Source organism: Diceros bicornis, chromosome 6 (assembly GCF_020826845.1).
Source record: "Diceros bicornis minor isolate mBicDic1 chromosome 6, mDicBic1.mat.cur, whole genome shotgun sequence".
NCBI lineage: Eukaryota > Metazoa > Chordata > Mammalia > Perissodactyla > Rhinocerotidae > Diceros > Diceros bicornis.
Genome location: NC_080745.1, coordinates 19222874 through 19250398, shown reverse-complemented (window position 1 = coordinate 19250398; position 27525 = coordinate 19222874). Strand labels below are relative to the sequence as shown.

Below are 27525 nucleotides of genomic sequence, written 5' to 3'. Positions count from 1 at the left end.
TGAGAAGTGGCAGGAAATGAATTAGAAGAGGCAGATATTGAAAAAGAAATTTTTCTACTTAAAAAAATTACTCTAGTGGCTCTTTGGAGAATGGGCTGAATGTGAACAAAATTGGAGGTGGGGACAGCACTTTGGTGGCTATGAAAGAAGTGTCGATGAGGAGTGTTAAAGGCCTGATCTTAGACAATACTGTGAATAGAGAGAATAGAACGAAATTATTTGACATTTAGAAATAGAATCAGCAGAAGGACAAAAGAGTTGTCTGGGATGGTTTCTGGGTTAATAGATATCAAGTACATCCACATTCACAGGGAACACAGGAATTGAAGCAGAAAGAGATGGGGTATTGGGGAGATTCGGAGTTTGATTTTAAACATTTTGAGTTTGAGTTGCATGTGAGACAACTAGACAGAACTACAGGACTCAATTACATATATAAATACAAAACTGAGACTATTGCTAGAGAGAAAGAGAGGGTTAGAGATTTCATATTTTTAGTGGGAGAAATTTGGACTATTTTATATGCTGAGAGAAGAACCAGTAGAAAGGGAGAGGTTGAAAATAAAGGAGAGGAGCTTGATGAAGTGTGGTCTCTTAAGGGAGTGGTGAGTAGAATGAATTCAGAGCATGGGTGAAGGGATTGGCCTTATATCAGAGGGAGAACACCTGCTCCCCTAAGTTTGGTGGGAAAGAAGTAAGGATTGAAGAGAATGCAGAAACCTCTGTTCATGGAAAATCGGAAGGAAACTGAGGGAGTTCTTGCTGTGCAGTTACTATTTTCTGTTGATGTATAAAATGAGCTTTTTTGCTAAGGGGGAAGACTGGGAGAGGGCTAGACTCTGTTAGAAGCCTTGAAAAGAGCAATAAAGATTTGCTGAATGTAGAATTCTAGGTTGACCTTTTTTCCTTCAGCCCTTTGTATATGTCATCACACTGCCTTCTGGCCTCCATGTTTTCTGATGAAACATTGGCTGTTACTCTTATTAAGGATCCTCATATGTGATGTGCTGCTTCTCTCTTGGTGCTTTCAAGATTCTGTCTTTTTCTTTCCATAGTTTGATTGTGATGTGTCTTATGTGAATTTCTTTGAGTTTGTCCAACTTGGATTTTGTTGCGCTTTTTGGATATGTACATTAATGTTTTTCATCAAATTTGGAAAATGTTTGGTCATTATTTCTTTAAATATTCTTCCTGCCCTTTTCTCTCTCCTCTCCTTCAGAGACTTCCATTATGTGTATGTTTGGACACTTGATTGTATCCTACAGGCCTCTGAAGTTGTGCTTATTTTTCTTCATTCCCGTTTTTCTTTCTGTTTTTCATACTCGATAACCTCAATAGAGCTATCTTCAAATTCATTGATGCCTTTTTCCAGCTCAAACCTGCTATTGAGCCCCTCTAGTGAATTATTTTATTTATTTATTTATTTTTTCCCCCAAAGCCCCAGTAGATAGTTGTATGTCATAGCTGCACATCCTTTTAGTTGCTGTATGTGTGACGCGGCCTCAGCATGGCCAGAGAAGCGGTGCGTCGGTGCGCGCCCGGGATCCGAACCCGGGCCGCCAGCAGCGGAGCGCGTGCACTTAACCACTAAGCCACGGGGCCGGCCCCTCTAGTGAATTTTTAATTTCAGTTATTGTACTTTTCAACTCCAGAATTTCTGTTTGGTTCTTTTTTATAATTTCAGTCTCTTTATTCATATTCTCTATTTGGTGAGACATCATTCTCATACTTTCCCTTAGTTCTTTAGACCTGGTTCCTTTTAGTTCTTTGAACATATTTAAAATAGCTAATTTAAAATTTTTGTCTAATAAGTCCAATATCTAGGCTTACTCACGAACAATTAATATTGACTGCTTTTTTCTCCCTGTATAATGAGACATACTTTCTAGTCTCTTTGCATGTTTCATTATTTTTGTTGAAAACTGGACATTTCAACTGCAGTTGAAAACTGCAACTCTGGATTTTCCCCTCACCCAGGATTTGTTATTGTAGTTGTTGTCATTGTTGTTGTTTGCCTAATTACTTTTGTTTTTTTTGGGGGGGGAGGGGGAAGATTAGCCCTGGGCTAACATCTGTTGCCAGTCCTCCTCTTTTTGCTGAGGAAGATTGGCCCTGGGTTAACATCTGTGCCCATCTTCCTCTACTTTATACATGGGATGCCTGCCACAGCATGGCTTGGTAAGTGGTGTGCAGGTCCATGCCTGGGATCTGAACCTGCAAACCCTAGGCCACCAAAGCGGAGTGCACGAACTTAACCACTACACCACTGGGCCGGCCCCTAATGACTTTTCTTAACTAGTTTTTTAGAGTTTGTTTTGTCTGTCAAGTGAGGCCACTGAAGTCTCTTTTTTATCAGTTTAGTGGTCAGCTAGCAATTAGACAGAGACTTCCTTAAATGCCTGGGACTTAAAAATCTCCTAGTCTTTGTTGAAGGAGGGGCTCTGTGTGCATGTTGGGACATGCCTTTGACACTCAACCAGTCTTCGCCTTAGCCTTCATTTACTGCTTGTGCAGAGCCTCAGGGTCTTCCAGAGGTGAGAACTTAGGGCCCTCTCAGGTTTTTCATGAACACACGCACAACCCTGGGCATGAGCGTGGCTTTCTAGATTGCCACAATTGCATTGGAACTTTTCACAGCATGTTGTGGACATCTCATTCTCCAGCTTTTATTTTTAAATTTTTTGGTCAGCTTGTTGTTTGCCTCAACTGTTATTGCCACCTCAAGCAGCTGCAATGTTAAAACAATTGCCTCTGATTATTTTTAATAAATGTCCCTGTAGGGGAGGAAGATAATTCATCTACCCTCTAGGTCCTTCTGGCTGGTCTAAGAATTAAATTGACATGAGACAGAATAACGGGAGAAAATCAAACAAAGTTTAATAACATGTATACATGGGAGAAACCCAGAAAAACTGAATGACTCACCAGAATGGCTAAGCTGCCACCTTTAATACCATCTTCAGCTCAAGAAACAATTTACATGGAGATGGAAATGCAAATGTTTGTTAAACAAGTGTTTGCTGGGCCACCTGCAGACGATGTGACCTGAGAGACAGAACTTTGATAAAATGGGCTTGCTGGTGCCTTCTATCACACCTACTTTACATTATACTATAGTTATCTTATGGTATTAACCCCTTCCTGGAATAGGCCTTCTATCTTAAATGCTTGCAAGCAGTTAGGGGGAAGGTCAAAGTTTCTTTCAGAGTCTTTTGTTCTTAAAAATAATCAAGCCAAAGAGACACATTTTGGGGTAGCAAATTTTGATCCCCCACATCCCTGAGGCAAAGATTGTTTGCATTAGGCAAGCTCTAAGTAGGGTCAAATAAAGATAAGCCTTGCAAATGGGATTTTCCAAGAACTCCCAGAAAGGTAATATAATGACAGTTATCTGTGTATTGGGCTTTGAGGGAGCTCCATCTCTGCTTTGTCCCCTCCAGAGGCTTCTAGGTTGCTGGTTTTCACTATAATTGAGGCACTTTTGGTTTTCAATACACAGTGTAGCTAGAGAGAAGGGGATGCGACTAAGGCAAGCTAAAACACTACTGAACTTGCTGTGCTTACAGACATTCAGCTGTTTTTATTGAATAAACACTCCCCATATTATTGCCAGCATTTGGTTAATTTATAGAACTCTGAAAAAGTTGATTTTGACAGTTTTTTCAAGTGTTCTCATTGCTTTGATGGAGAAGAGGATTTTTGGAGCTCCTTACTCTGTCGTTTCTGCTGATGTCACTCAGTAATAAAGATTAGAAATAGCTGTTTTGTGGGATGGAACAGAGAGCAGGCTGCAAACAGATAAAAAGATTGCGGAGAAACATCACTGGTCCAATTGAGGTTGGAGACTATGAGCTGGTAGTGGTGTCAGTCTGTTGTGTGCGTGTGTTTTCCAGCAAGCTCAGCAGAGCAGGTGTAGTTGTTGAGGATGAAGACAGTGAAATTAGACAAAGATTGGGGTTAACAGAGCAAGTAAGGAGAAGAGTAATAGGCAAGAAGGTGTGGAAAACTGTACACATAAGGAGGGGAAGCCAGGGAGGGAGTGAGTGAGTTTGAAAAGTGACTGTGTATAAGGAAATGAGAAAACTGGGAGGAAAAAATGGTGATCAGAGGATGGCATTGTGGGGGAAGAGGGAGAATCCCCCTCTGCCCTTTCCCTTAAGGTTTTTCTGGCTGGCCAAATAATTAACAAGACAGGTTAGCAGGAGAAAATAATACCAAGTGTAATAACATGTATACATGGGAGAAACCAGGGACACTGCGTTTCTCAACACAATAGCAGAAATTCTCGTCTTAAATACCATCTTCAGCTAAAGACAAAGGAGGATGTTGGGGGTGGGGGGAGTCAGTTACAGGAGATTACCACTAAAGCACAGTAAACAAGAGTAAGGTTATTATGCAGATTTATGGCCTCACCTTCCACATTGATAAGTTTCTAGAAATGAGGTCATCCCCCCTCTTCCCAATACAGAGAGGGAGATACCTTTACAAATGGAGATTTCCCTTATAAATGTAAATGTTTATCTGGCAACTTCTTGCAGGGCCATCTAGAGAATGTGGCCAGAGAAAGAATTTTTGATAAGATGGACTTGTTGGTGCCTTTCCTATTGTAACATCTATTTTACATTATATTACAGCCATCAGATAGTAACTCCTTCTTGGAACAGATCTTCTATGTCAAATTCTTTAGGCAGTTAGTGGGGGAGGTCAAATGTCCGTTAGAGAAAACAATCAAGGTAAAGAGATATATTTCAAGGTGGCCAAATCTTGATCTCCCACAGCATGGTTTCCGAATTTTAAGAATTTAGAGATAGAACCGTTGAAAGTTGATTGACAAGGTTCAATCTTATAGAAGTTATGTGAGCAATAAACAGTGAGGCTGGTGTGGTACATTCCAGAATGGAAGCCCAGATCCTGTTTCTGATTCACCTGTGTGTCCTAGAATGCAACAGCATGCATACCTTTGGTAGGGATTCAATTGATCTTTCTGGAAAATACCTAAGAAAGATTAATTTTCCAATTGGAGGAATCAATAAGGGGCAAAAAAGGCATCTGAGTTAGATGTTGAAGGGATCAAAATGTCAGCAAGTAGAGATTAGTGTGAGAAAGGCCAGAGGAGGGTGTATCTGATGTAATGAAGTATAGAAAGAGTTGAGGGAAGATTGACAGTCTAGTTAGGCTAAATTATAGGGTACAAGTTGGGGGAGAACAGTAATGGATGAAAATAGAAGAATTAGGACAAAATATGGAATATCTTGAAAACCCAGCTAAGAAATGTGGATAAATTTCTGCAAAGAGTTCCAGCCCCGGGAAGTTTTAAAGCAAAAGCTTGCTGTGTGATCACAGTTTACAACAGCGATATAGCTATAGCAACATTCGGGAAGAACAGATTGCAGGGGGAGACACTTGGAGATGGAGAGATGGGTTGGGAGGCTTGGGAAAAATTGTGATTTTCAGAACAGGGATGATGAAAATGGAAATTAAAAGATAGAGGTGATGGGCCGGCCCCATGGCTTAGCGGTTAAGTGCATGCGATCCACTGCTGGCGGCCCGGGTTCGGATCCCGGGTGCGCACCGACGCAGCGCTTCTCTGGCCATGCTGAGGCTGCGTCCCACATACAGCAACTAGAAGGATGTGCAGCTATGACATACAACTATCTACTGGGGCTTTGGGGGAAAAAATAAATAAAATAAAATTATAAAAGATAGAGGTGAGAGATTTTATGGAATAAAGCAAAATAACTCTGGTAATCACTAAGATAAGATTAAAAACATTAATTTATAATTGGCTATACTCCTCTTGCTGACATTAAAATAAGGTAAGGGTGTAAAAATTTTGATACAATTAAATCTAACCCATTGTAATTAATCAGGGTTATAATTTATTTTCTGTTAGTCGGCAGAATGCTTACAATTCCAGATGGAATATGAATTCAGTATTTGAATTATACTATCTTTGGAGTATTGTTCTAAATAATATTTACAACATTGGAAAAAGTAATTTATTCTTATTCATTATAAGGTTTTATCAAGGTTTGAATTGCTTAAGTAGAAGTGATACCAGGAGAGTAAAAGGATAACTGGTTAATATCAATAATTTTAAAAAAATTATTATATAAATATACCTAAAGGATTCTAGATATGTGTAAAATTTTAGAGACTGCCTGCCTTCCTTTATGGCTTCTTGTATGTAACATAACTTTAATTCATAATTAGATCTTGACTGGCCTCTAGTGGTGTCTTTTCAATGTATGGTTTGGAGTGCTGTGTGTATAGATATTTTAGGCCCCATCTGATCAGTCATTGGTGTGTGCCCTCTCTGTGCCAGGATCTGCAAGGTACTGGGAACATGATATTGTATCAGACCTTGCTTTAACGTTGAGGTTGTTTGCTAAAGGCATAATTCCTGAATTTGTTCTTTGAATACCAGCAGCCCTGATAAAGTATATAAGGAATATGTCTGCTCACTGTTCATTTTTTAATATCAATTATTACTATATTCATTATAACAACATAAAATAATCATTTATATACCATATTTACATGAGCTGGCTTTGCCTACCAAACATATATGATTGTTGAGTGTTTAAAATCAAGCAAAGCATAAGAATTGCATGTTTGGGGGAGAGCTCTGTGCCTTTGACAGTGGTGCTGCCAATTAGCTATATGCCTGGGCTCCTGCGTCCAGGGCTCTGGAGAGTCTTTGTTCCTGGATTCAGTTCAGCCAGTATTTATAGAGCACTTACTTAGTGTTCAGCTGCCAGATGCTACAGGGTATGCAACAGAAATTTTTTTTTTTTTTTGAGCTTTATTTTTTTTATTTATTTTTTTTATTTTTTGTTTATTGCAGTAACATTGGTTTACAACATTGTAAAAATTTAAGGTGTACATCACTACACCTCCACTTCTGCACAGATTACATCATGTTCACCACCAAAACACCAACTACATACAGCCCATCACCACACACATGTACCGAACCATCCCCTTCACCCCCCCCTCCCCCCGGCAACCACCAATCTAATGTCTGTCCCTATGTGTTTGTTTATTGTTGTTATCATCTACTACTTAATGAAGGAAATCATATGGTATTTGACCTTCTCCCTCTGACTTATTTCACTTTGCATTATACCCTCAATGTCCATCCATGTTGTCACAAATGGCTGGATTTCATCGTTTCTTATGGCTGAGTAGTATTCCATTGTGTGTATATACCACATCTTCTTTATCCATTCATCCCTTGATGGGCACTTAGGTTGCTTCCAAGTCTTGGCTATTGTGAATAACGCTGCAATGAACACAAGGGTGCATGCAACAGAAATTTGTTACCGATTCCCTGGGTCTTTTTTTAAACTTTATGGATCCAGATTTTCATTTAATGTTAGTATTTTATCAGATAACAGAATGCTGAACTGTTGCTTCTTTAAACCATAGTTGCAAACTCCCTAAACCAATACAAGAAGTATAGAATGTGAGCTATGAACCATGTAGATGTTTGGAGGAAGAGCCATGGAGGTTACAAATCCCTTGCATGGTGGTGTCTATGAATAGCATGTCCATTTCAAGTTCAGGTTGAGTCTCATCAATGAGTGTAAGAATAGTGCAGCAGCTTCAGGTTAGGAAAAAAGAAAATACCAGGACTAAGACATTCTGCACTGTTACCTTTTATTGCCACTCGTTTTTTGTATAGTCCCTCTTTATTTTTATTACCTATGTTATTGGAGAGGGTTAGTGGTAAATCTTAATACCAAGAGAAATTTGTAATGGACTTTTAAGGAAATTATCTATTATATTTTTATACCAAATTTGCCTCCCAGCATATTTAATTTAAGCCAATATTAAATTTGTTTGCAATCCTTGAGCACACTCTGCATGTTAATGGAATCTGATGTCCTGGAAACATAAAAAGGAAAAATGACCTGTGAGTTTTTCAGTAGTTTAGTATTCTAAAAAACTGTTCCATACTTAGAAATTGGGGAGTTGAATCTATTAGTGCAGACTAGAATATAATGAGTGATTTTATTTGCAAATGTTCACATAATTAAAAGTAAGGATAACTAAATGAGAGCTTTTTTCTTTCCTGAAAAGTAATCTCCAAATATTTGTGTAATTCATAGCTCCTATTCTATATCTCTTAGATTAGTTTTAGGGAAGATTACAATCATGATTTAAGGAAGCAATGGATCACTATGCTGTTTCTTGAGGAAATACTCTGAAAATTTGACTTTTCCTATTTTTTCAGTATTGCAACATTTAGAACTCTCTTCTTAATAACAGTGACATCTTTAAGTATCATAAAATCTGATAATAATTTTTTCCTCAAAAAATATTTTACTATCCTATCTTTCAAAAATCATTCAGCCCTAGGTAAAGACATGAGGATTTTTTGCCCTTTGCCATAGGGTTGTTTTTCTCTCTGCTTCAGGCCCCTTTCTGCCCCTAACTTGAATGTATCAAAAGCAAACTTTTTCTCATCAGAGAATTTTGTACATGCTATATGCTCCACATAGTATAATAAATGTTTTATTTTTAAATTGTGTTATGCATTAATTTTTCAGTAAGATATTTGAATGTATTGCATGATGTGTGTGTGTGTGTGTGTATGTGTACACACGTGAGCACACACACGGAAGGTGGCATTTTGAATTTATGGCCATCACTTCTGGAAACTTCAGAGTTGCTTGGAGCAGACTAGGTTGTTAGGTGTGTACGTGTGTGTAAATGTGAGGAACAGGTGGAAAAACAGTGTTGCTTATCTGGAAACTTACCCCAGCTTTTGACAGATTTGTCAGCAGGTACAGTTCAGCTGTGTGCCCTACAATCAGCAGAAATGTCTCAGTCCATTTTTCTTACTTCAATCTAATCTTAAATTGATATAGACAATCTAGCTGTGTGTTTATTGGCAACCTTAGAGCTTATCTAGATTATTTTTATACTTCTTATTTGATCATATCAAATCAGTGGTTAACTGTTATTAAACTCTTATTATTTGTAAGGTCTTTCCCAACTGTTGAAAGGAGAACAGATGAGAACTAATATTTAACCAGTACCTGCTACCTCTGTGCCAGCTACTGGAGGCAGAGTAGAAAGAACGCAGACTGTAGCATTACGCAGCTCCCAAATTCTGCCACCGTTAGCTCTGTGACTTTGGTCAAGTCACTGAAGTTTCCTCCTCTGTATCTAACTTAGATCGCAGTTGAGCTGACCATATCCTTTGAGACGTCAGTTCAGTGGACTCTGTCCTCACTCCTGTGATTTCACAGGGGCCCTTCTTGTGGTCGTCCTGGCTCCAGGTTCCCTGGTCTGAGGTTTTACACTCCCAACACTCTCAATCTCCTGTGCCTCTCATTTCCTACAGATTTTTTTCCCTTTTGCACCACACTGATCCTGCTGTTGGACTTAACCCTTTTACTTTTTCCCCAGACCTCTTAAACACAGCATTTGTGTGTGTGGCGCATTACAGTGAAGATGTGGCATAGTGGAAGAGTGTTGCCCTTAGCCATCCAGTTTGAGAAATCTGTCCATGGTTGCTGTTCTCTGCTATTTATAGCTTTCTCTTGTTGCTCTCTCTTTTTCTCTCTCCTTCTTCCTGGCTGCTTCTTCCCTCTTCTCTCTCACCCATAAATGTCTATTCCATTCTTAAACAGAGCAGTTTAAATCTCTTCTATTGTCTTTTTTCCATCCATGTCCTCAGGTTCATCTCACTTTCACTTCTAATGGCTGCTGGGTTTTTTCTACAGAAAGACAGTTCCCTCCTGAAAAGGGGCTAAAGGAGGAAGCCTCCCCTACCATCACAGTATTACTGAGGCTTAACAACCAGCCTCTGCAATGAAAGCCCTTGTGCTTTCCACTTCACCACGCTGGTTTCATCTGACAGTAGCGGATCATATACGTGAAAACAGTTCGTAAAGTGTGAACCAAGATAAGAATAGAATGTATCATTATCATCACTATAGATTTAATTACTGAAACTATGTGATATCGTCACTCTTCTTTCAATTTCCCATCCAGTGATCACCAAAATCTTTCTAAATTCACAGCGGCCAGAGCTGACATGTGTAGCGGCACAGGAGAAAGGTTCCGAATCTTCCGTGCTGAGAAAACCTATGCTGTGAAGGCAGGAAGATGGTATTTCGAATTCGAGGCTGTCACTGCTGGAGACATGAGAGTTGGTTGGAGCAGACCAGGTTGTCAACCTGATCAGGAACTTGGCTCAGATGAACGTGCCTTTGCTTTTGATGGCTTCAAGGTGAGTGGACTTTGCTGTGCACCAGACACCGAAGTCTGTAGGCTTCTGGTTTTGTAGGCTGCTGTGCACCAGGCATCTACATGCTGTAGGCTCCTACATGGCCACGGCTGGATCTCCTCTGGTCTTCTTTTTGATAGTACAGTAATATTGGTACTTTTCAGAGCACAAACTTGGGAAAATAGTTCCTAGGAAAACTTTCATCCTTGTAGTTTCAAAACATTTTCCCCCACCCCATGAATACAGTGAAATTCAAAAGGAAAACATTGCTTTTCCATCATTATCAAAAAGATGCATCATCCTTGTCTAAAGTGTTAAAAATACATATACTAATTAACAATGCATATACTTTGACACAGCAATTCTATAGAAGGAATTTATCCTCAAGCAATAATTCATGATAGGTATACACATCTAATAGCCACAAGAATGCTTAAGGCAATGTTGTTTATAATCACAAAAAGTTTTTTTTTCAACATTATTAGTAATTTTTATTTCTTGAGCTGGGTGGAAGCTGGTTAGATGCTTATTTTATTATTTATTTATACATTAGATAAATGTTTTAAGATTATTTTATCTGTATAAAGTATTTTAAAATTAAAAATTTAAAAATGTATATGTGAACATAGCCACAATAGAATAATAGTCATTTTTGTTTGATAAAATTATAGATATTTTATTCTATCTTATTTTTATTCTCTGATTTTCTTCAGTGAATTTGTATTCCTTTTCATATGATGGAAAAAGTTATTTTTAATTAAAAAAAAGAAAATTAGAATAAATAAGCAATCATGAAAAGATCTGACTTTGGGGTACTCAGGTGTGCATGTATGGGAAAGCATTTCTAGGCTAGAAATTAGTATTGTGTCTTCTAGGACAACTGATATACTTTGTTCTGAAACATCCTGTTTCCTGAATCCTGTTGTTTTATTTCAGAAGAAACAATTTAACACCTTCTGACACCTGATGTAGTTAAAGAATTTTTTTAAAAAGTACTACATGGTATCCTTGAGAAGAATCATATCATTGTTTTGCATTGGTGACTATATTCAGTTACATATTGGCTCACAATGAAGGAAAAGTTAAAAGATTGATATGACAAAGTAATTAATGTAACTAATTTTGTACCTATAAATAAGTAGAATATACTTATAGATTCAAAATCACATTTATCAAAACTATGTTTGAAATATATTTATAATATGAGATTTCATCTTTGTATATAAAATAGTGTTGACATCTATATTTAGTTTTTGGCTTATTATTTCAGCAAATATCTTAAGTATATTTTTAAGTTTGATTTGAAGCTTTTTAGGTTTTAGGATATAGTGAAATGTTTCTAGATTTCTGTTTTGTTAAAGTCTGAGTGCCATTGGTTCCAAGGAATGGAATTATATTTTGAAATAAATGAAAATTAGAATGTCATTTTCAATGATAAATTCCCAGCTTGATTCTCTGCTCCAAATTCTTTATATCTGGGGGAGTAGAGAAAAACAACCCATGTCTTGGGAAGCATTCGTTATAGTGAGAAAAATAAATTTCTAAAAACATATCGTTTTTCTTTTAATAGAAAGTATGTAGGGTTAGCTTTTTAAAATAACAGACTCAAAATCATTAAATAGCATTTGGGTTCTTCTCAAGATTCAATAACATACAATATTAATATTAGGGATTGAGAATTCCCAGATGCCTCCATATGGCTCAGGGCATTGCAGTAGACTGATGTGTTGGCCAGAGTTCTTCCTCCTGCTGCGTTAATGGAAGGGGCTGCTGTGAGTCATGCCAGTAGTGGTGGGTGGATGCTTGGCTTTCTCTGAGACAAATGACTCTTCTGTTCCTAGGCTCAACGGTGGCACCAGGGCAATGAGCACTATGGGCGCTCTTGGCAAGCAGGCGATGTTGTGGGGTGTATGGTTGACATGACAGAACATACCATGATGTTCACACTGAATGGCGAAATCCTTCTTGACGATTCGGGTTCAGAACTTGCTTTCAAGGACTTTGATGTTGGTGATGGTAAGTGTACTGCATTTTGTGTTTTTTTTCAGATATGCAGCACAATGAAGCTATTTGTTCTGCTGCTTCATAACCGACATCTTGGTTTGAGAGTGAGCCAGCAAGTTGCAGCTGTAAATTGCAAGGATGCCATATGGCTTATTTGATCAGACACCCCTGAAATTACTTTAGCAGAAACTCTATCTATACTACTTAACTAGGATTTTGATAAGGCAAGAAATGGCTTTTATCACTGTGAATAAGAAAATAAATGGCAGGCACAAGGATAGTTTTCCACAAATGTTAAGTTTTCATTTAGAACTTCCCTGTTTAATCAGCTGCTTATAGCTTCTTTCTGTTCATTCATTTCATAAAAATGTAATGAGAACCTACCATGTATCAGGCCTTATGCTGGATGCGGAGACGACAAAAATGAATAAAACATTGTCCTATCTTTATGTAGATTACATATACTGGGAGAAGTTAACACTTGTATAATTTCTGTTCAGTGGATAATTCTAAAATAAAGAAATGCAGAAAGTTCTGTGGAAGCACAATGCAAGGAGCAAATACCTCTGCCTGTGGGGCTCTGAGATGACATTGAGCAGGGCTGTGACAGAAAGATGAAAGCCCTTTGTCAAGCAAATGAGAAGGCATTTATTTCTCAGCGCTGTACTCCCAGTGAGGTGGCCACTGGCCACATCAGTTCATTTGAATTTACATTAGTTTAAATTAAATGAAGTTAAAAATTACATTTCCTAGTGGCACTTGCTACATTTCAAGTGCTCAATACCCACCTCTGGCTAGTGGCGCCCCTGTTGGACAGCACAGATACAGAACATTTACGTCATCGCAGAAAGCTCTGTTGGATAGTGTTGCTCGAGAGCATGTAAACAAGACAGTATTTAATAAAATATTATATAAATATCTCATTTCAAAATGAGTAACACATTTTTTTCAGAATGGCTTTTGAATGCATCCTGTTATTTGAAAATATATAGTATTGGATTTTAAGATACACCTCAATCAGTACTTTTAATATTCTATAAATATCACTGACGTTCAAAAAGTTAGCCAGCTTATTATTTGCCTTAAGTTCTATATTATTCATTCAACAAGCTTTTGAGTAGGTATGACCATCATTTCCCAAACACAGACTTGCAGAAATAATAGGAATTTTGCATTCTAATAACTTAATTTCTGTTTCATGCACCCATATCTCCGGGTGGCAAAACTGGCAGTCTAACCCTCCATCACCTCTCTTTCTTTCTCTAGTCTTGTGTTTAGAGGATCAACATATCAGGGGGAAGGTGAGAGAGGGCCTTTTTCTGTGTTATGTGCCTCTACTGGCCAATACTGTGGATATGACCTGAGATTTTATTTTTTTCATTGGTTATTTAAAAATGCTTGCATACTATGCTTTCTTTCTTTGGAAGTTAAACATCTTGAAATGCCTGTGCGGGTTCTGTTCATTTAATTTATACCATATAGACTCACAAAATGATGTCAGAATGATATAAACAGTGTGGACTGCCTGTCCGTGCTATGTAAGCACATAACAGTGTGAGTGCTGCAGTGCTGTTCCAGAGACCAGTCGCCGTCGCGGGGATGAGATGGGCTCTGAGGTGAGCCTGAGTGGCACAGTCACATAAACAACTTTGTTTTTTGACTTTACACTTCATATAATTTTTAAAATTCAAAAAATGACTTGATGCTTTACTGATATCTCTAGAGTTAATGCAGCATTCTGATGAATTGTCTGAAAACTTTGTGGGCCATAGTGGGTTTTCGTTGGAGGCATTGGGGAGGTATCCTTTTGGTCTCTAAGGCAGGCTATAAGTTTTATGTAGCCGTGGTTATTAACTATTAGCTTTGTAGAAGTCAGTCATAATTCTAAATTTTCTACCAGAGAGAGGACTTCGGAGTTTATTCATATCTGTGACTTTCAAGTGCTTTTTGGGAATGAAATTTTCCCTTTTGCTTCCAGTTACCTTTACATAGCTTCCTAAAGAATAACCAACTCAGCGGAACTGCTCTGGGTATAACTGTAGTGGGAGGCCCTGGGATGAGCTCCTTAACTTAGCCATCACCGTGGAGAGAGAGCCCTTAAGACATCTACGGCTCAAAGGAACAAGTTTGAAAAACTGCTAATTTAGGTCAACAGATCTTTTAGCACAGGAATATACTATGGTTGCTAAAGTACTAAAAAGGTTTCATAATTGTTCTATTTTCAAATTATTCTTACACTTAGCTTGTCTTTATGTCTGTGCCATGTTTGATTTGGTATTTTTTACCATCTTCGTATGTCTTTCTTATTGCTACAGAGGCAGCCATGTTGCTACAGACTGTCAGCTCAGTCATATATACATTGGCTATTAAAGCAATCAAAAGAACTATGTGGTTAGATGGATGGAAAAATTTCTATATATATAATATGTTCGTATATGTATATATGTATATGTATACACATGCACACCTACACACACATAGTGTAGATCCCTGTCTGGTCAGTTGGTAGACAACATTGCTAAACGTATTTTAACGTCTTTGCCTTTTGTATAGTTTACACAACTAAAACAATGTCTTGACCAATATATGTTGTTTCTAGATAACATCAAAAAGAAAATCACAGAAATCTTTAGAAGACTGATGAGCTCATCTAGTTAAATCCATTGGAGATATAGCCATCCACTTATGGCCTCATCCAGATGAGGATCGGGTTTTTCCATAAAGATGCAGGCAGCACTTTTCTAAAAAGCTACAGATCTCATCCCCAAATGGTGGACAAGAGCATTGGTAGAAGAGCAAGACTCCTTTACTCCCTCAACTCTCCACAAAGGACCAGGCCTTACGTGGTTAAGATCAAGAGCATTATTGATCTATAGTGCCAGAATGGAGCTTTCAGAGTTTAAAAGCTACAGTTATTTTATCTATGTGGCAGATGCTCTTTTAAGATTCTCCCTTCTATTTGGCTTTTTTATCTCTTCAGAGTATCTCTAGGTAAAACAAACAGATTAATTGAATCTTGATTTTTAAAAGATCCCTCTGGCTGCAGTGTCAACAAAGGGATTGTGCTGGGCAAGTGCAGAAACAGTCCCTGGTAAGATTTCCGGTGAATTCTCCCTCATCTCTTCTCACCGTTGGACTGATAAGCATTCTGGATCAGGACTGGGAAGAGCCCAGGAAATGAGGTTGTAATGCCCGCTATTGTGGGCAGAATTCTAAGATGGCCTCTAGGAGTCCCACACCCTTGTGTACACGCCTTGTATAACTCTCTCCTCTTGAGTGTGGGCAGAACCTGTGAATATGATGGGATATAGCTTTCATGAGTAGGTTACTAATCTCTCTCAGTTTATCAAATAGAGATTATCCGTATGGGCCTGACCAGATCAGGTGAGGTCTTTAAAAGGGATGGACCCTTCCTGAAGTTAGAGAAATCCAAAGTTTGAGATAAAATCTTCTACTGGACTTGAAGGAGAAAACTGCTGTGGTGTGGAAAGAGCCACATGGCAGGGATCTGCGGGCAGTTTCTAGGAGCTGAGAACAGCCCCTGGTTGATATCTGGCAATACCTTGATTTCATCTTCATGAGACTCTCAGCAGAGAACCCAGTCATGCTGAACCCTGACTTCTGACCTACAGAACTATAAGATAATACATGGGTGTTACTTTAAACTGCTAGGTTTGTGGTTATTTGTTCCACAGCAATAGAAAACAAATACACTGACAAAGGGACTTTTTTAGGTTCAACTAAGCCTTCCGACTTACAAAACTATCAAAGGCCATCCTTGGTGCCAGTCTACTCAGAGAGCTAGAGAACAGGAACTCAGGCTTGCCAGCAAGGCAGCCTCAGGCATTTCTCTTAATCAGGAATCTTTTTAGATGTATTTGTAATTCTCCCAGTCCACATGCAGTTAACTAATTAGGAGTCGTTTTTATCACAAGCCGTGTTGCCTATAACCTAGTTGACATTCGAACTTTTACTCACAGAGGTCTGGTAGCCATCAAGCCATGATACCTGCCCCATAGCAAGGACCTGAAAGGAGCTCTCCTGAGTCATCCATAGCCTAGTCTGTCTTACCAAAGCCAGAGATTATTCCACATCAAGTTTGGGACTAAAGCTTTTTTTTTCTTTGAAGCAATAATTTTTATATGGAGCATTCCTTGATATACTTCCTCAAGAGCCTAATGGAGATGATTCTTACCTCTTACCATGTTAGGTGGGGGACAAGATCAGTGCTGGTAGAGATCTGAAGTATATATATGTCTTTCCACTCATGTTAGCACATGGTTCTTTTAATTGCTTTAATAGTTAACATATAATGTCTGAGCTGACTGTCTCTGTAGCAGTAAAAAGGAATTGTGAAGATGGTAAAACATGCCAAATCAAGCATGGCACAGATATAAAGGCAGGCTAGATGTAAGAAGAATTTAGATATAGAACACTTATAAAATCTTTTAGTACTTTAGTAACCATAGTATATTCCTGTGTTAAAAAGTCCATTGTCTTAAATTGTTTTTCAAACTTGTAATATGACAAGAAAAGAAATTGGAAATGATAAGAATTGAAATAAAAGGAATAAATCTATTATTATTTTCAGATAATGAATTATTTGCAGTAAAAACTCTAAAGAACCTACAGACATTATCAGGAATAATTGGAATATTTGACAAAGTAACATTTCTATACTAGTTGTAAATCTAGAAGGCTAAGTTAAAGAGAAGATACCATATACAGTAATGTCAGGGATTTTCAGTAACTAGTTATTACTCTAATGGAGGGTGAACAGTACCTTTACAGAGAAAATCATTAAACTTTACTGAAACATTATTAACTTTATTAAGAATTTTATCATAAATAGTCAAGTGATCTTTGACGAAGATACAACAAATATATAATGAGGAAAGAATAGTCTCTTCAATAACTGGTGCTGGGAAAACTGGATATTCACATGCAAAGAATGACATTGGACCCTTATCCAATTTTGGACCATACACAAAATGTTTTAATGATCGAACATAAAATGATTTGGGACCATACACAAAAATCAACTCAAAATGGATTAAAGACTTACCTATAAGACCTGAAACCATAAAGCTTTAGGAAGAAGACATAGGAGAAAAGCTGCTTGACATTGGCCTTGGCAATGATTATTTTGAATATGACACCAAAAGCATAGTCAACGAAAGCAGAAATGGACAAGTGGGACTACATCAAACTAAAAAGCTTCTGCACAACAAAGGAAATAATCAACACAAGGTAAAGGCAACCTACAGAATGGGAGAAAATATTTGCAAACCATATATCTAATAAAGGGTAAAATCTAAAATATATGAGGAACTCCTGCAACTTAATAGCAAAATAACCAAATAACCCGTTTAAAAAATGATCAAAGGAATTGAATAGACATTTCTCCAAAGAAGACATACAAATGGTCAACAGGTATATGAAAAGGTGCTTAATATCCCTCATCACCAGGGAAATGCAAATCAAAACCACAATGAAATATCACCTCATACTTGTTAGGATGGCTATGATCAAAAAAACTACAGTTAACAAATGTTGACTAGGGTGTGGAGAAAAGGAAACCCTTATACACTATTGATGAGAACATAAATTGGGGCAGCCACTATGGAAAACAGTATGGAAGTTCCCCCCAAAATTAAAAAAAGAACTATCACATGAGCCAGAAATCCCACTTCTGGGTGTATATCCAAAGGAGTTGAAATTAGGATCTCGAAAAGATCTCTGTATTCCCACGTTCACTGCGGCATTCACAATAGCCGAGACATGGAAACAACCTAAATGTCTGTGAACAGATGAATGAATAAAGAAAATGTGAAACATGAGTACAATGGCATATTTCTCAGCCTTAAGAAAGAAGCAAATTCTTCCATATGTCACAACAAGGATGAGCCTGGAGGATATTGTATTAGGTGAAATAAGCCAGACACGGAAGGAAAAATACTACATGATACCACTTATATGATGGATCTAAAATAGTCAAACTCATAGAAGCAGAGATTGGAATGGTGGCTGCTAGTGGCTGGGAAGAGGGAGAAATAGGGAGGTATTAGTCAAAGGGTACAAACTTTCAGTTATACAAGATGAGTAAGTCTTAGAGATCTTCTGCTTTTAATTAACTTGAGGTCTATATTATATGCCTAAAAATTTGCTAAGAGGGTAGATCTTATGTTGTGTTCTTATCACTAAAAATAAATAAATAAATAATAAATAAGAAGGCAGGAGGAAACTTTTGGAGATGGTTGATATGTTTATGGCATAGGTTGTGGCAATGAGTTCATGGGTGTATACTTATCGGTAAACTTACCAAGTTGTATACATTAAATATGTAGAGCCTTTTGTATGTCAATCATACGTTAATAAAGTGGTTTAAAAAAGAGATTATTAAATAAATGAGAGGTGTATTATGTTCATGGAGAAGACAATAGCCTTAAGATAGTAATTCTTCCTAAATTGATCTATAGATTCAATCTATAGATTATGCTTTGTCTATCAAAGTCCCAACAAGTTTTTCATGGGGCTTGACATGATGATTCTAAAATATATATGGAAGAATAAAAGGCTAAAATATCTTAGTCACTTCTGATGAAGAAGGGCAAGGATCAGGTATATCTGCTACTAGATTTATTTTGAAGGATGAAATAAACCTGAATTTATTTTGACGCCATAAACATTAAGATAGAGTGGTATTAGTGTAAGGATAGACAAATTGACTAATAGGGTAAAGTAAAGGTTCCAGAAAAACAGCACTATATGTATGGAAATTTAGAATATGACAAGGTGGCATGTCGGAATGCTAGGGAAGGGAGGACTGTGAAAAGTGGTGATCTGTATGGAAAAGATGAAATTGGATCACTTCCTTACACCATGTATGATAGCCAACCCCAAATGGACTGAGATCTTAAATGTCAAAAATAAAACTTTGAAACTGCTGGTAGAAAATCTATGCAAATCTTTTATTTTTTTTTATTTTTTATTTTATTTTATTTTTTTGCCCCTTTTTCTCCCCAAAGCCCCAGTAGACAGTTGCATGTCATGGTTGCACATCCTTCTAGTTGCTGTATGTGGGACGCGGCCTCAGCATGGCCGGAGAAGCGGTGCGTCAGTGCGCGCCCAGGATCCGAACCCAGGCCACCAGTAGCAGAGCGCGTGCACTTAACCGCTAAGCCACGGGGCCGGCCCCAGTGCAAATCTTTTAGACTATGGGATAAGAAACATTTATCTTAAGAGTAAAACAAACAAATATAAACAATGACTATGAAAGACTAGTAAATTTGTCTACACAAATTTAAGGACATTCATTAAAAAAAAACCTTAAAGGAAACGGAAAAACAATTTATCAGTGTATGTAGGGGGAACTTATTTGCAATGTGAACACCTGAAAAAATGTTACTATTAAGAAAATATAAAGAACTTCTGAAATCAATAAGAAAAAGGATGAAGGGCATGACTAGTCATCTCATAGAAGAAATTCAGATAGACAATAAACGTTTGAGGAAATATTTGGTATTATTACTGATCAGGGAAATGCAAATCCATAATTAGATGCTATTTTACATCCTTTCTATTGGTAAAAGTTCTAAAAAGGTCTGACAATACCAAATGTTGGCTCTTCACAGAACCTCTTTTACATTGCTCTTAGTAGCGCAAATCAGTGCCCTCACTTTAAACAAGAGTTTGGCAGTATCTCTGAAAGTTGAATACTCACATACCCATGACCCAAAAATTCGATTCCAATTTCTCAATGACATTTAAGTACCTCTGCAGTAGGAGACATGTTCGAGAATGTTCATAAGAGTACTGCTCACAGTAGCCAAAGCCAGGCAACCACCAAATGCACACCCCCAGGAGAGTGGATGAATAAACTAGGAACTGCAGTGGTAGATGACGACAAGAATATTTAAAAGAAAGAAGTAAGTCTCAAAAGATAACTGTGGTAGGCAAAAATAATGCCCCGAAAAGATGTGCATGTCCTCCTCTCCAAAACCTGTGAATAGATTACCTTATGTGGCAAAAGGGTTTATGCAGGTGTGATTAAGATAAAGATCTTGAGATGGGAAGATTATCCTTGATTATCTGGGTGGGCCCAATGTAATCACAAGGATCCTTTCAAGAGGGAGGCAAGAGTTGGGTGGGGGAGCAGGGAGAGAGAGATTGAGAGAGAGATTTGAAGATGGAATAAAGGGCCAGGAGTCAAGGAAGGCAGGAAACCTCTAGAAGCTAGAAAAGACAGGAAACAGATTCTCCCCAGAGTCTAGAGCCTCCAGAAGAAACACAGGCCGCAGAAACATTTTGATTGTAGCTCAGTAAAATCCATTTTGGACTTCTGGCCTTCAGAAGTGTAAGATAATAAATTGGTTTTGTTTTAAGCCACCAAATTTGTGGTGATTTGTTACAACAGCAACAGGAAATGAATATAAGAATACTATAGCATTTTAGCATTTTACCATTTTTATAAAAGTTATAAACAACCAAAAATTTAAAAATATATTTAAAAAATACTTATAAAGAAAAGCAAGAGGGGGCCGGGCCAGTGGTGTTAGCAGTTAAGTTTGTGTGTTCTGCTTTGGCAGCCTGGGGTTTACAGGTTCGAATCCTGGGTGCACACCGATGCGCTGCTCATCAAGCCATCCTGTGGCGGCATCCCACATACAAACTAGAGGAAGATGAGCACAGATGTTAGCTCAGAGCCAGTCTTCCTCACCAAAAAAAAAAAAAAAAAAAGGAAAGTAAGAGAATGCTGATTTTAGGATTTAGGGTGATGATTTCCTCAGGTGGAGGGAGACAGAGAGATGGGAAGATCAGCATAATATGGTTAGATGTAGGCTGTTGTTAAGGTTCTAGTTTTTCCTTTGGGTGATGGGTTAACAGATGCTTATTACAGTATCAAAAAGAGGACCAACTAAATAAGTAAAATCAGGTCATGATGAGAGTGTGTCATGAACAAAAGGTTATAATGAATCCACCATCCACTTCTGTGTGCTTTAGATTCTTAAAAAGGAAGTAAAAGGTTCATGAGCATGTCAGTAGAGCTTTTAGGAATTATCTAGTAGAGAGGGAGAAATTGGTGATAAAGGTCTGAGAGACCATAATTACTAGGGTGAAGTTCCTGATAAGGTGAAGAGGGGTGTGGTATCGAGCACAAGTAGATGAAATCAGAAGAATTTTTCATTTTACAGGGGAGGAAAAATGGGCATGGATACGAGTAATAGTAATGACCTCTGTCTTATGAGCAGGGTGCCTTGTGCTTATGGGGCAGCCCTCCGAGCAAAACGAATGGCTTTGTATTTCCCACAGTCCCAAATTTCTTTTCTTTGTATCTCTCCATCTTCATCAACTTCCTAATGTTTGGTTGCGTTACATCCTACATGTTACCTTGGTGCCTCCCACTGCCTCTTTCTCTGGAATCCTGTCTCTGAGGGAAGGTCTACCCTCTATGTTCCAACATATGCCTGCACCAGAGAATTCGTCTCAAAAGATTTCTGAACAGGAATTCTTATTGATGCAACACCTCTTTTAGGGGGGATTTGTCTCACTGACATCTCTTCTCCCCTTTTGTAGTTTTGATAAGGGCGTGGGGGTGGGGGTATGTTCTCTCCCTCAGTGTCTCCCCCTGCCTTCCATCCTTAGGGTCAGTCTGAGACCACCTCAGGGAAGGGAAAAGTCCTTCATGAAATACCTTAAGCTGCTCCTGGCCTCAGTGAGAAATGACCTTTTCCTTGGTGAGCTTTCTTGGGTTTATCTCTCCTTTCTCTTTTGTATCATCAGAATGGTAAAATATTAAGAGCTAAAACTGGAATATCAGACTAGAGAAGAGAAGCCAGGAAGCCCAACAAGCCCAACAAGCCCCAGATTTTTCTCTAGGTCTCTGGAAAAACAGAAGGAAATCTTGTGGTTCACACCTGTTGTAGCTCAGCTCACCACTTAAAAAAAAAATCAGAAGTTGAGTCCGACAAATTATAATTTTTATTTGCCCTGTGCCCTCTTCCCTGCCTTATGAAGATAATTTATTCATTAAAGCACACTCATAGGGCAAATTTCCATGGTTCAAAAACTAATTATCACTAATTTCAGTAGGAAAATATGTATGCATTCCTGAGCACCCAAAATAAACCTCATTTATACTAAAACAATACCAAATTCCCTAAAATTATGTCAATGGTTAACATAGGTAGACCCTAACTTAAGGCATCCCCTTCTGTATTTGTTCTTTAATTTGGTTGTTTGCCTGCTCTACTCAGTCTCTTTCTTAACTGTCATATAGTATAACCTTCAGATTCTCTCACAAAATATAAATATTATACCCAATATTTATGTAACTCAATCTTCAATGTGAGAAAAGCAAATCAAAACAGCGACAATAAAGCTAAAAAGAAAACAGTGAAGACAAGGGAACATTGGTGAAAACATGCAGATGATATGACATTTACCTGACATGGTGATGTCACAGGGAAAACGATGCCCAGAATTTTCTCTGATACATCACTTGTACTCCACACTTACTCTGAAAAAAGAACCTATCCAATATGAGCCAATTCTTACTACTGTGAGATGACTGCATGTCTTACTTCTGCTGGGGCTTGGCACCTCCTGAAGTGTGTAGAATCTCAACTATTCTTACTTAAAAAAAAGAAGAAGAAATTCCTTGTGGGAGTATTAGATGAAGTTCCTTATAAGGTGGAGTTCAGATTCTTCTAATCCAGAGGTTCCTTTCGGGTTCATTGGGGCTCAGCAGGTATGGCTTCAGAGGAGATGTATCTGCTGGTGAATACAGCATTCTGAATATGAACCATGTCTTGATCCCACTTGTTATGAACTGAAGTGTGTTCCCCCTAAATTTATGTGTTGAGGCCCAAACCCCCTAGTGTGACTATATTTGAGGCTTTAAAGAGGTAATTAAGGTTAAATGAGGTCATAAGGGCGGGCCCCTAATCCAATATGACTCATGTCATCATAAGAAGAGGAGGAGACTCCAGGGATGCCCATGCACAGAGGAAAGGCCCCTTGAGGACACAGTGAGAAGTGTTACTGCACCAGGTCTGTTTTTGCCCACTGCCCGGAAAGCCAATCACTGAGACGACGAGATTGCAGAGAGAGAGGGTTTAATCACAAGGCAGCCAAGTGAGGAAAATGGGAGAACAAGTCTCAAATCTGCCTCCCCGAAAATAGGGACTCAGGGGTATTTATGGAGAAGGGGGCAAGGTGGTCTGAAATGATTGGAGCTGAAGGGAGATGAGGTAATTGATGATCTGCTCAAGTGTAGTTAGGCTTCATGTCTCTTCATAGGACACATGTTCACAGAATGGCGGCATTAGCATGCCCTGAGAGTGGGGTTCCAACCTCTTGCCGTCAAAAGGGCCCAGTTGGTGGGTTGGTGGTCTCAATCCAGCCTGAAGTGGACAAGGGGTTCAGTTCCTGAAAAAAATAGCTCAAACACCCGTTACCATGGTAACCCAGGCTGCAGGGAGATGTCATCTGTAGGAACCTAATGGGAGTCAGAGAGCATGTTGCCCAAACAGCACAGTTAACAATGAGTAAGTTTATCATGCAGATTTAAGTCCTGGCTTTCCATTCTGATAAGTTTCTAGGTAAGGCCATCTCCCCCTTCTTCCTGATAACAGGGAAGAAGATACCTTTACAAATGGAGATTTTCTTTACAAATGTAAACGTATCCTATAAAGGGTAGCCAGAACTAAGAATGAGCTTAGCATGACCCACCCAGGTACCTGGAGATGTCTACGGTAATGGCCTTTTCCGGGGGCAGACCTCCCAAACTCCTCTGGTCAGTTAGTGGGGGTGGGGGTCAAAATGTCATTCAGGCAGAGACGTATTTTGAGTTTGCAAATTCCAATCCCCCATAGTTACTAGCTGCTTAATCATCAATGGCTGTTTGCCGGTTTCAAAGGCAACCGTCTGCAAGGCAAGGAGGGAGGCCTCAGGAAAAACCAATCCTGCTGACACCTTGATCTTGGACCACCAGTCTCCAAAACTGTGACAATAAATCTTTATTGTTCAAGCCACCTAATCTGTGGTATTTTGTTATGACAACCCAAGCAGACTAATACACTACCAGCTCTGAATTTATATCGCCTACCAATCTAATGCCACTCCCGATTTACTCTTATGGGCAGAGCGTCATGTTACCAATAGTTTGAAGAGCTAATCATATCCTTAATTTAAAGCAAGTAAAAGAGTCATTTAAAATCTTGCCATATGGTGAAAGAATAGTCATTTTGTCTGGAGATTACCTGCGTTTTACAAAGTAGGCTGTGGATACATATCTTGTGTTATGTAAATGCCTCATTACACTGGAGCTTTTTCAAGCTTGCTGGCTCCTCTGTAAGTAAAGATCACCTCGGGGCCCTCAGGTTCTATGCCTGTAACAATAACTTATAATCAAATCCAGAAATGATGCTTTGGATTCTCTGTCTGCCACCTGAAAGGACAGTGAGCAAAACTGAATTCCTGGTGCGGAGACCACATGGAATTCCTTTCCATGGGAGAAAAACAGAGGAATATTTTTGTAATTAAAATAACTACATAGCTTTAGGGAGAAAAGACCTCTAAGGAAAAAGAGAGAGAGGGATAAGTTTCTATTATTGATTTTATCATGATGCCTTTTTGAAAAAAAAGTAAGAAACCAGAATATAGAACTATCAGTGTATACTTATAATATTCTTTTTACCCTAAGTTGAAATATTGCACAAACTATTAGAAGTATGTTTATGGCTCATCCAGAAGAGTGGTTTTCAACATGGTGTGAATTAAGGTTAGAAAGTCTACACCAACCCAAATACCCACCTTTCTGGATCCACCATAACGTCTGTTCTTCCTGTCACTCATGTCACTCTGTACAACCTGCTATTGGTACAGACCTGGGAAAGTAACTTATTATTGGGAATCTCCCTAATTAAAAAGTAGCACTTGTCAGAGAAAGGAAGACGTCAGGACCATGAATCACTTCAGTAGTGTAATCCAAACAACCAAGGAATTGGGTTGGACACTAGATATTTTGAGTGAAGATAAAGGTAGTTATAATGTGATAGACAAATTCTAAAGAGGATGAAGATATTGGAAATCAGCATAATCACTTTCATAGTTTTGTTTAGAATGAGAGAAGAGAGAGCTTTCCTACAAATTCTTTGGACTTTTCCAGGAATAAAACTCTTAAATATGCACTACATTCATGGAACATTGTAACAAATGAGGAGAATTTTTATTTAGAGTTAAACTTCAGATTATTATCTAATTTATATCTTTTGAGCTTACATGTATGTTATCTAAACAACATGTTAGTTGGGGAAATTCTCTTCGAAATGATTGGTGGATTCATTGAAAATCAAACTCTGCTTAGCTTAAACTGACTAGTTAATTGACAGTTAAATTTTATATGTTGATGAGCAAAGGAAATTACTATTTTAGAGACCATTTTAAGAATGAATAAAGCTGGTAGGTGATTAATGAGATAATTTGTATATATACTAGCTTATCTGCAAGTTGGCACTTTTGCATATCGTGAATGTATGTTTGGGGTACTAAAGGAACGATATGAGCATATAACACCACCAGCTCGTTGTCTATGAATACTGTAGAGCCAAACAGCAAATTACTGCCTGGAGGATTTAACGTGGGGTGGTTTAAATTACACTGAAAAGATCAAGGAATCAGTTAGAATAAAGGATATAAGAACTTTGTGTATATTAAACTTTCTTTTTTTGGGATTTGAATTGATGGAGAAAATGTGATGGCTTTAAAACAGTATTCAGGGTCAAAAATAAAAGTCCTGTTGATATTGATTATCTGAGATGAACCAAGAGCCAGGAAGAAAGTATGGGAATGTCCCCATTGTGCCGAAGTTAGTATTACAAAGTCCATGCACTAAAGATGCACTCGCATCATAGAAAATGCCCTAAGACCTCCCTTAGCATATTTGTTAACTGATTTGCTAAGCTAAATGGAATGGAAGCAAGAAATTTCATGTCTGAAAGCCTGGGTTCTAGACCCAATTTTGAAAATAATTCTTCTTGTATGACCTTGGGCAAATAGCCTCTCTGTTTTCATTTCCTTAAAATAAAAGTGCTAATTGGTGATGATCTCTTCATGCCTCTTCTAGTTCCAAAGATCCCAGAAACCTAAGGCAAGTGTCTTTGTTTCTGTTTTTCCCTCCCTCTCTGCATTTTTGATTCAAATTCTCACATCCCATGTAACTAGCTCTATAGGACCTCACACAAATGATTTAACATCTTAGTTATTTCCTCATCTGGAAAAATGGGGTTCATATATAATAATAAGTGGGAAAGTGCTTATATATTACCTGGCACATCGTAGGTCACTAATAAGTGTTACCTTTCCTTTTCTTCTGATCAAATAATTCCAATATACATTTTAGTATAATACTGGCCATTTTTATCTACCTTTGGCCAATCGGTTTGGGTCATAAATGTAGATTCCTATCTGTATTTCAGAAATTTCAAAGTCTGAAACCATATGTTCTTAGGAAAAGCTGGTAGGCTTGTGATCTGCTTTATCTTCTTTTCATTTTAGCCCTCACCACAGATTTCACACCTGCGTCACGCCCCCGCATCCCTGTGACTGCCAGTTCCTTTGCTGGACTCGCATGCTCATCACACACCCCTCGCTCTGGAGCAGGGAGGCTCATCAACGGAGAAAGTTAAAATTTGCTAAAGCCATCTGTCTTTTGTTGGAGGAAGCAGTTGAGCCATAAGTTGTAGCTACTGTTTTAACAGATTTGTAAAGAGTTAGGGAGGGTCTGATATCATCGGGCTTTGTTGTTTGCAGGGTGTCAGTTAAGGTAACTGGAATAGAAGATCAAGAGCACAAAGGACGGGAAGGTAGGACAGAAGTTTTATGTATGCCGGGGTGTATGCATGAATTCATGGGAATCTGTTTTATTGTGTTGGAGTATTTGTGTGTTCATCCTATCTCATACTAATAGAGCATTGAACCTCGATGATCATGTTTTGCTGTGGAACAGTTATTAAGAGTGATATCATTTATCAACCCATTTTGTTTAATTTATGGCACACATTCAGGCAGTCTTGATAACATTTATCATTTCCTGGCATTATATTTTGCATATGGTAACTGTTCATTTATTTACTTATTATCTGTCTTCCCTATACAACGGTAACTGCGAGAAAGTCAGGGACTGTTTTTCATTCTGTTCACAGCTGTATCCTCAGTGCCTAGAACAGTGCTTGGCACATGGTAGGTGTTCATTAAAATGTGCTGAATGGAGGGAC

At 38.3% G+C, this 27525-nt stretch overlaps 1 protein-coding gene across 1 annotated transcript in view; it reads left to right on the top strand.

The window, feature by feature from the left end:
* Nucleotides 1–27525, top strand: part of RYR2 (ryanodine receptor 2) — a 683573-nt gene that overhangs the window by 433931 nt on the left and 222117 nt on the right. The window contains exons 27-28 of the mRNA XM_058542954.1: nt 10038–10246; nt 12085–12259. Coding sequence (XP_058398937.1) covers nt 10038–10246; nt 12085–12259 — 384 coding nt within the window. The remainder of the gene's footprint in view (nt 1–10037; nt 10247–12084; nt 12260–27525) is intronic.